The sequence below is a fragment of the Eurytemora carolleeae genome, unplaced genomic scaffold (genome assembly GCF_000591075.1).
Source record: "Eurytemora carolleeae unplaced genomic scaffold, Eaff_2.0 scaffold2603, whole genome shotgun sequence".
NCBI lineage: Eukaryota > Metazoa > Arthropoda > Copepoda > Calanoida > Temoridae > Eurytemora > Eurytemora carolleeae.
In genome coordinates this window covers 1-10,793 of record NW_019398490.1, presented here as the reverse complement: position 1 = coordinate 10,793, position 10,793 = coordinate 1, and the positions used below count along the sequence as shown (strand labels likewise).

The 10,793-nt window shown below is 32.9% G+C and overlaps 1 protein-coding gene across 1 annotated transcript; it reads right to left on the bottom strand.

Annotated features, from left to right (window-relative positions):
- Nucleotides 1-1,541: 1,541 nt before the first annotated feature.
- Nucleotides 1,542-10,789, bottom strand: LOC111717428 (chromosome-associated kinesin KIF4B; the record flags this gene model as incomplete). Its single annotated transcript, XM_023492926.1, is given in 14 exon segments — nt 1,542-1,608; nt 2,689-2,775; nt 3,385-3,479; nt 4,203-4,351; nt 5,131-5,227; nt 5,689-5,816; nt 7,109-7,186; nt 7,731-7,803; nt 8,161-8,281; nt 9,011-9,087; nt 9,369-9,416; nt 9,756-9,854; nt 10,259-10,358; nt 10,741-10,789. Coding segments are annotated over 14 exon segments (1,236 nt in total), but the record flags the coding sequence as incomplete, so codon positions are not given.
- Nucleotides 10,790-10,793: the final 4 nt, after the last annotated feature.

The window sequence follows — 10,793 nt, the reverse complement described above, 5'->3', positions numbered from 1 at the left end:
AACATTGATTTACTGTCAAAAAAGTCGCATTTTTTCACAAAAAACGCGCGCGCGCGCGCACTTTTGCTCAGATTCCTTCAAAACCAAAAAATGCACGTAATATACATAATTCTGAGTTTGCATGCAAAAAATCAGCCTCCTACGACAATTCTAAGTTATGTTTAAACACTGTTTAAATTTTCCGGAGAGTAATACGTTTTGTGGCCCCCCCCCCCTTAGAAAGATTTATCAGGACGGATACAATGGAGAGATTTATGGGAGAACGGATTAGAATGGTTCATGGTAGAACGGATGTTAAGGTGGGAAAATAAACATGGTAGAACGGGTTAGAATGGTTCATGGTAGAACGGATTAGCAAGGTTTGTGGTAAACAGAATGTAAAGGTGGGATAATAAATATGGTAGAACGGGTTAGAATGGTTCATGGTAAAACGGATGTAAAGGTGGGATAATAAATATGGTAGAACGGGTTAGCAAGGTTTGTGGTGAACAGAATGTAAAGGTGGGATAATAAAATATGGTAGAACAGGTTAGCAAGGTTCATGGTGGAACGGATGTAAAGGTGGTATAATAAATATGGTAGAACGGGTTAGCAAGGTTTGTGGTAAACAGAATGTAAAGATGGGATAATAAATATGATAGAACGGGTTAGCAAGGTTTGTGGTAAACATAAAGGTGGTATAATAAATATGGTAGAACGGGTTAGCAAGGTTTGTGGTAAACAGAATGTAAAGATGGGATAATAAATATGATAGAACGGGTTAGCAAGGTTTGTGGTAAACATGATGTAAAGGTGGGATAATAAATATGGTAGAACGGGTTAGCAAGGTTTATGGTAACCAGGATGTAAAGGTGGGATAATAAATATGGTAGAACGTATACTTCTGGTAGGACGGATGTAAGGATGGGATAATGAACATGGAAGAACGGATTAGAAAGACGTATGTTGGGACGAATTAGAAATGTTTGTTGTAGGAAATATATAAAGGCTGGGTAATTAAAATGGTAGAATGGATGAGAAAGACTCAAGGTAGGACAGTTGTAAAGGTGGGATAATGGACATAGTAGAACATTTAGGAATAACTTTATATATAAACTTTGATTATAATTATCTTAGGATAGAATTGTAAGATACATGAAAGAGATAGTAAACTTTCTGAGCAAATTTTAATTTTCTTTAAATTTTAACCTGTAACACAATGTTCTAACTTCAATTTATACAAGAAGATCTATAAAACATGAGTTTTCTCAAAAAGATCTCGATTAGGATAAGCATGTTTCACAATGATTTTAATTATATTTTCAAAGCCCACCAACCTTTTTTTATTGAGGCATTTCAAAAGTCTTGATTTTGTTCAGGCACACTTTGCACTGTTCTAGAGTTTAATTTATAACTGATAATTTATCTCAGATGAACCAATGTGCTAGATGTTGGTTTTAAAACTAATACTTAATCCCATATGAACCACTGTGCTAGATGTTGGTTTACAATCTAATTATTAATCCCGAATGAACCAATGTGCTAGTTGTTTGATCACCAACCTGTTGTCCATCTTCCTTCTCTCCCTCCCCATTCTCATCATTCTCAGAGTTATTCATGCTTACGTCCCTGCACACAATTCAGTTAGGAATAGGATGAGAATAATTCAAATCGATTAAAAAAGAGATTAACTCCCATAAAACTGAATTATACGCGAATTTTATTATTTTACACCCTTTGTCAATGATGGATGTCAAAGTCTGCTGCCAAAACTAGTATCTGAAAAAAATTGATCCGGATCCAAACCTGGATACAAGTCACAATAATTTCTTCAAGATTTATTGATTTATTGAATGAACTAAAAATCTTTTTTTGAAAAAAGGAAGCAAGATCAGCCCGCATAAAAGAAGTGTTCACTATGGTTTACAGGGTTACCCATAGTCAAGTTTTTAAGACAATGGCGCAACACAAAACGTTAGGGTGTATGACTTTTAACTAATCTTGAGCAGAACAAAATAATAGAAAGACTTTGATAACAAACTGGAAATAGATTTATTGGTATTTCGTTTTTATTTGTACGCGTGAGCTTGTGCCCACAACCCTTATCCAAAAATAAATTATAAAAGTTAAAAAAATCTTTTTTTGAAATTTCGTCTTCTTTTTGCTTATTGCTTTAACATCATGAACCATTTAAAAATTATAAAGTTTTTAATAATCCCGCGTTAGCTGACAGTTGACATTTGTGTTTTCAGAGCAAAAAGTTTATTTTTAGCAGGTTTTGGTGATCCTAAGCACTGACAGAAACGAGAATGGATTTAAACCTTAATACACTTACTTTGTCTATGTAAAAATGCAATGCATTTATTCCTGAAATTGTTTTGACCAATTACATTTAGTGCATATGCACTATATATCCGGTTGTGATTGCAAAATTTTATTGAAAACTAATACAAATCATTAAGTACCATATTTTTTAAGTTGACTTATTTGTAAATTCTTTTTATTGTTTTCAACTAAATATTCATTATCATTCATCAAAAATATGTTGTATTCGTGTTAAAAGAAAAATACTAATAGTGCTATTACCAGTTCTGAAGTTGCCAGATCTAGGGGGTGAAAAAAAAATACAAGATAATTGTATAAGCATAATTAACTATTTTATGGAAACCCCTTCTTAAAAAGTCGTAAATCGGAAATGAAATGGCTGACCTTGAAGGATTGAATCTTGAATGCTCGTGTTCCATCATAGTCTTCTCGTGCTGCTTCTGCTGATCCCTTACGCTCTCCACCTTACACCTCAACAACATTGTCGTGAACAAAATAGTCATAAACAACATCGGCATGAACTACATCGACGTGAAAAATATCGTCATGAACAACATCGTTATGAACAACAGTGACGTGAACAACATAGTCGTGAACAACATTGGCGTAAACAACATCTACGTGAACAAAATTGGCGTGAACAAAATTGGCGTGAACAACGTTGTCGTAAATAACATTGTCGTGAACAACATCGTCGTGAACAAAATAGTCATGAACAATATCGGCATGAACTACATCGACGTGAAAAAAATCGTCATGAACAACATCATTATGAACTACATCGTCATGAACAACACTGGCGTTAACAACATTGTCGTAAATAACATTATCGTAAACAAAATTTGCGTGAACAACATTGTCGTAAAAAAAACATTGGCATGAAAAACATTGGCGTAAACAACATTGTCGCAAACAACATCGGCATGAACATAATCGTTAACAATATCGTCATGAATAACATCGTCGTTAATAACTACCTTGTGTTTTAATTTGTTGAATGTGTAATTAAATAAAAAAAATACTAGATGCGGATAAAAGATATTACTAAGAACCGGCGGGGAATGAATTTCTAATACTTACTTCAGTTGATTGATAAGTTTTCTTTTCTCTGGTGAAAGTTCTCCTAAACCCTTGAGAGCTCCTTCCGTCTCCTCTGATAGTTCACTCAACCGAGTCTAATTATAGTGAAATCTGATCCTCTAGAGGCTAACACTTTTGATTGGGATAGAGCTGAGCGTAAACATCAAAACTACAGCGTTAGGTTTCATGGAAATGTGCGCTTTTGAAATGACAAAAATCACATTTTCTAGTGTTTTAGGAATGTTAAAAATATTAACAGTTTAACCCAGAACTTTGGAGAATCGAACGAATTTATAAAATGTCGTCTTGACAATTTTTTTGTTAATCTGTTTTTAACTACTATACCTAAATCTCAGTAATTGTAAAAATAAATAGATTGCCACGAATATTCGGGAGCAGTTTAAAAGAACTTCATATAATTATTCAATTAAAATACTAAATATATGCAGCATTCCATTATCAGTAAGTTAAGAATACGACATCTATAAATTCTTTCGATGGTTTCAAAGTACTGGGTTAAACTATACAAAAGTTAAAACTTCATTTTATTTGATAACTACTCTTTAGACATAAGTTTTTATCTGCGGCCACACTTAATCAGTTTCTATCTGCGGCCACACTTTATCAGTTTTTATCTGCGGCCACACTTTATCAGTTTTTATCTGCGGCCACACTTTATCAGTTTCTATCTGCGGCCACACTTTATCAGTTTTTATCTGCGGCCACACTTTCAGTTTTTATCTGCGGCCACACTTTATCAGTTTTTATCTGCGGCCACACTTTGGAGATAAAAAATTTATAATTTGAAAAAAATTTACCCTGAGGGACTCCTGAGCTTGCTCACTGAGAAGAAGTTTTTCGCTCATGTGCGCGTTATCCTCCATAGCGCTCTGAAGCGCAGAAGTAAGTTGAGAATTCTCAGACTCAACGCGCTCAAGATGCTCGCGCAGGTTGTTCAGTTCATCACCTAAATAGCAGTGTTAAATGCTTAAAAAAACATGAATATTTAACCTTCTTTAAAAACAATCCAAATTATTCTTATTTATTAAAAAACTTGTTCATTATTATTATTTATCTATTCCATGAGTACATGATTATCTATTTCTGGAGTACATGGATAATCAATTTCTGCAGTAATTGCACAGATGTTTTTACTCTACACTAATATTCCAAAAGAAGTTCTATGCAACTTAATTAACAAAAAAAAGGATATCCGCTCCAGTAACAAATTGTTCAAGATAATCATAAGCACATCTTCAATCTATATTTACTAGCTTTTACAGCTACAAGTTCAACCCAACTTTTAATCTTCTAAAGATGAACAATTTTTACGGGATTAATTTAGCGCTACTTCTTAAAATTCTTTAGTTTAATCGTCCCCCCACATCTATCGATCTACCATGTTGGTGCACGTGAAAGACAGATTAAACAAACTGCCCTATATGAGACACGACGCACGGCCCAGAAATTGTTCTACGACATCAGCAAACAACACATTTTAGAACTGTTGTTCTAATGTACAACAAATGGTAGTATATCCCCCTCCCCCCTTTTATAAAACCATTTTTTATGCTTTAAGGTTTTTTGCTGAATTTCGGACAAAAAATAGTATCAAACAAAAATGGAAAAAAAGACCCTGCCTTAGGATGTCCTATTTTTCATTCCCCCCACCCCCCAAATCAATCAAAACAAATAAATTGAAATAAAATTTACACAATGTTAATATTGGAGTAAGACTGAATCTACCTTGAGAAGGATCATGTACTCCTCCAGACTGTAGAAGCTGAAGTTGTAGACTCTGAACCTGAGCACGAAGTCGGGATACCTCTGCAGACCTAGGATCCTAAATAAATGTAGATTTAGAAAAAGGTAGGAAGTTTCAAAAAAGAGGCAACAAAGTACCCACACACCTATGAAGTGTGAATAGTTAGAAATGAAAAAAAAATAAAACTTTTCTAATTTTGTCTGGCACCAACCATTTTATGAAAATGTTTTAAATAAGGTTAAGATGGATAGTTTCATACCTAGAGCTACATATCAATTATAATTTACAAAAACAGTTTTGTTCAAGAAAAAATTTGACTTGTTTAACAAAGAGAGATCGGTAAAATCTCGAATCCCGTATCCAGGGGGGTAATATACCAATCTCGAATCCCGTATCCAGGGGGGTAATATACCAACTAAAAACTCGAATCCCGTATTCAGGGGGGTAATATACCAACTAAAAACTGCTAAAAACTATTTTTTGTTCTCAAAACCCAAATCTCAACTGTTCACTGAAGAACTATTATTTAAACTTCAAACCTTATTAACGATTGGTTTATTCTTGATTTTTCTCGCTCTGTCAGCATATCTGAGAGTACTTATGGTCTCCTCTACATTGCTGTCAGCAGGGGAACAGCAGGCGATCATCATTGTGTGAGAATTACCACCTTTATAATCAATTAATTAGTCAACTATACTAGACCAGTGCATCAATAAATCAATAAGTTTCAGTACTCAGAAAATTCAATTATCAAATCAAAAAATCAATCAACCATCTTATCAAAAAGAATCGTTTAGTCAATAAAAAACTCAAATAATCAATCAAAAATAAATTATTTCAGAAAAAAACGCCAAGTAATTCATAAAAATATAAAATTATTCACTACAGCTCAAGCGGCTGATAAAAATATAATAAAATCGATCAATTCTACAAAAAAATCGTTTAAACAACAAATCAAGTTATATACAAGACATAACATCGAGTGTAGGCTTAATTACAAGTATCCTTCCATGCAAAGATGGCAATACCCGATTTCAATACCATTAAAAGCTGTGTCTGACTGATCAAGTATGAATTGGATATCAATGTTGTTTCTTTGAACTGTTCATTTTCGTTTGCGGTTTCTCTAAAAGGGACTCAAGCGCATTTCTTGCTTATAAGAAGCAACAGATAAATTATCAAAATCAACCACTTTTCAAGATATCTTCCACATTTTATCAGAATATGGTTTAAGGGTGCAATTGTAAATCGGGCATTTCCATCTTTGCAAGGAGGGTTTCTTGCAATTACACTTACATGACCTTTCGGATTATCAATTAAAATCCAATTAACAAACTATCCAATGCCCTCTTTACAAACTATCCAATGGCCTCTTAACAAACTATCCAATGCCCTCTTTACAAACTATCCAATGGCCTCTTAACAAACTATCCAATGCCCTCTTTACAAACTATCCAATGCCCTCTTTACAAACTATCCAATGGCCTCTTAACAAACTATCCAATGCCCTCTTTACAAACTATACAATGGCCTCTTAACAAACTATCCAATGCCCTCTTTACAAACTATACAATGGCCTCTTAACAAACTATCCAACGGCCTCTTTTCAATCTACGGTAAACATATCCTTAAATCCATGTATCCCCAGCTGAATATTTCTGAATATTTCTTCATATTTTCCAGGGCATAAAGTTATCTAAATCCCTACTGGTGGAAGGGGGCTCGTAAAATATTTTTGCCAAAACATTTCTTTTTCTTGAGGGTTCGCTCTGGTTAAAAATCTCCATCAAAAAGTCTCGAACCCTCTCGAAAAAGAAAAGGTTTTGGCTCAAATACTTAAAACCTTGCCTCCCTTCAACCAGTAGGGTTATAAGTAGTTATAAAAACCTAACAAACCAACGAACAATAAATAAATTAATTAATCAACTTTTATATTAAACAAGTAGATTGAGGACTAACCTAATGAATCCTGGAGTAGTCTAGTTAGCTTACTGTCTCTGTAGGGTATATGATGACTAGGTCCCTTGTTTTCCTCGCCTTAATCAATATACAATAATAGCTTAAGTGCCTGACGTTACCCACGAAATCTTAGAAACACTTGAAATTTTTTTTTTGGATTTGAACTAAAAGTTTTATTTTTGGGTTAAAGGTTAAGGGTTTGGCCAGCTTTATCTAACATATATACCAAAAAAATATCTCAAAATATATGAGCGAAGAGAATTATTATATAGACCAGCTGCAATGCCCGTGGAATTGAGATCGAAATTTAGAATGTTAAAGAAAAAAATGATTTGATAACAAATTTCGAAGGTTGAAGAAGAGCCTCTGTTACCCCCCAAGGTATCAATGGGATCCATCAAAAATTATAGCTATGTTAGCTATAGCTAACATATATTGGAGGCGTATAATAGCTTGCTCTCTTATCCTTTATATATAAAAATCTAATTAATCTAAAACTCTGCGAAAACACCAAAAGAATAAATTGAAAAAAAAAACATTTGAAAAGCATTTAAGAATAATATGCTCAAATTTATTTCGAAAGGTAAAACCATCAAAAAAAAATAAGTGTCAATTTAATTACCTAGTGCAGAAATAACATTGCCTAATGCTAGAAGACCCATGTTTATGTTTATTCCTTCTTTCAATCTGTCACCCTAGAAAAATAGATACAAATTTTAAAACCAGAAATTTCATTTTTCAAGGAGATAATATTTTTAGTTTAAAATAGCAAAGAGTTACACCATTAGGTCGAAAAGATAAAGGGTTTAGAAAGTTAGAATTTGAGACAAGTTATCAGTCAGTTTGTTTAAGAAATAACTAAGCAAAGGGTGGCCCCAAATCCTATGCTCCAATCTTGATCTCAATCTTTTGTTAATCTAAATTTAATTTTTTTCGCATATCCCGTAAAATAGTCGTTCACGGGAGGAATAACTAAAGTATTTATCCTCATATCAGTGCCCACAGTAAATATCGAGATCAAGGGATCAGGATGTTTGTTATCTAACACATACCTTGGCTTTAGTTTTCTTTTGTCTCTCTGAACCTGCCAGATCAACGAAATGAAACTTGGAAACAGAGAAGCCATTCTCTCCACCCTTCGCCTCCACAGTAAGTGTGAATATAGCATGGGACCTGGAAAATACGTTCGTCCGTCAACATTACAAAAAGTGAACGTACTTCCGATAGTTTAGGGAAATAGCTTTTCAAAAATATCCCCCTCTCTCCCCTAAAAGAGAGATTTCCGTTGCACGGGGAAAAGTATGGCCAAAAAGTGATTTTATTAGCTTTTAAAAACAATTTTGTCTCTCACTTCAGCTAAATTCAGGGAATAACCCAATAATTTACCTAACATCTGGGGGAATAAAAGATTTCAGAAAGGAGTTTAATGATTTTACAAAATAAAACATACTAAACTAGTAATTACGTTGCGCTGTGTTATTCCAATCAATTAAATCTAAAACTGATATTTCAGATATTACAATTTATTTATTCCGGATTTTTTTGCAGATTATTAAAAAATGTTGTTAATATTTTTTTCCTTACTTTTTGATCAGAGTGTTAATTTTTCTACTTTTCTTTGAAAATATGAAAATGGTATCTCCGTTGTTTATAATTTTCGAAATTTCAGGAATATTCTCAAAGTTAAATTGGCATCAAATAATAGTTAAAAATATTATGAACTAGAAACTAAATTCGAAAGAACCGAATTACACAAATTAAAATATTAAGCGTATGGTATAATTTTCTCCTTATAGACGCAACAGATAGAAGTAAAATTATTAGCAATCGAATCAGACTTAAGGATTAAGTCTGACCCCCCCTTCCTTTTTTGCGAACATTCCCTAAAAAAAATTGTCTAACCTTGAACTTTGAAGGTTCATCGCTGTTGCAGCAGTTATCCTTCCTTCACTGGCTCGTTCTAGGAGAATCATGGTTTCCTTAAAATAAATAAATCTAATTTAGAGAAAAAAAGAAATAAAAACTCTTTCGAGATGGGAATATATATTGAAGAGCCCCCCCCCCCAACTTGGAATTCTAGCTAAGAAAAAAATGTATACTATGTAAAATATATACCCTCTGTTATCCATTATGATTCTTTGATTTGTCAATATATGAATGTTCACTTAAAATTGATTTTTCAGATAACCTATAAGAGCGTTCTTACGGGATTTTGGGGAATATAGATATATATTCAAGCTTTTTAATATCATATCACTACCTTCACTGTCATCACTGTAGACTCTGTCAGTCCTGGTATCTTAATACCCTAGAATTTATAGATCTTGGTTAATAAAACGGGCTAAGCATGTAGCAATTCGTTTACAATTTAGTTTTGAAAGTTTTTTATTGATTATAAATATAAATTTGTACAACTTTTTAAGTATTCCAATATTTCCCACTTGTGTCCCAGGACCTCCCCAAAAAACACACACACAACACAAACATAAAGCATTACCACGAGTAGTTGTTTTGATAATATTTCTTTGCTAATTCTTTTGTATAAAAATTTTGTACATACATTAAAGAAAATTTAAGTTACAATAATCAAAATAATAGGTCAATAAAATGTGGGAAGGCTTTTAGTTTGATTGATTGATATTCCTACCTTACTATCTTCTCTGATGTCCACAATAGAATCTTCTCTGCGTGGTTTCTGGGATAGAAGATCAAACAGCTGCTCGTTATATAGTTCTATAAAGGAAGCCTGAAACATTGCAATCAATTAATTGAGAAGTCATCGATCTTAACGATTTTTAACGATTCTAAAATTAATGGGCAATTCTTCAAAAACTAACAAAAGTTATCTCTTTGATTTTTAATTAAAAAAATCCTTTTTTTTAGATTAAACAGAATATTTCGGCGAACGATCACTTTATTACGTTATTTTTATATTTTACTGTAATTTCCATTTTAGACAAACTGCCAATATTTAGTGTTTGCTGGTTATTCCTTCAACAAATGGGGAATTAGGTGACAACAAAATCTACTGATTAGATCCTGTGATCGGTTTTTTGAAAACGTAAGGAGTAGTAGAACTAAGTTTGGCTAGTTGAACAACTTCTCTCTCTCTCTCTAGTTCCTAACTCTGGATATCTTAAAGAAATCTACCTTGACAACAAACTGTTTGCTAGTAGTATCCTGGATGTATTTGAAGATATCCTTGACTGAACGTGGTATTATCCCGTCACTTTCTTCGTCTTGATTTGATCTGATAAAAAAATATTTTTTTCTTATTTTTCCTTTTCTGAATAATAAATAGTCTAAATAATACTTTAATACTTTAATATTAAAAAACAAATTTTTAAATGAAATAAAGTTTTGACGAATGGAACTAAGAACAGTGAATCATGAAGAATTGTGTAAGGTAAAAACAAAATAGTAGAAGAATAATAGAAAAAAGGGAACAAATAATAAATCTATAATTTCCCTTTTTGGAGAACATTTTTTTTCTAAATACAGATTTATTTAGATAATAAATTACGAATGCAAAAAAAAGGTCGAGTTGCGTCGATTGGAAATAGGGAAAGATAATCATAAAAAATGATATAATGCAAAAAAAAGATACATGTTTGAACCCCTGTATCCACTACCTGTACGCTGTACCCATTGTGTTGAACCCCTGTATCCACTACCTGTACGCTGT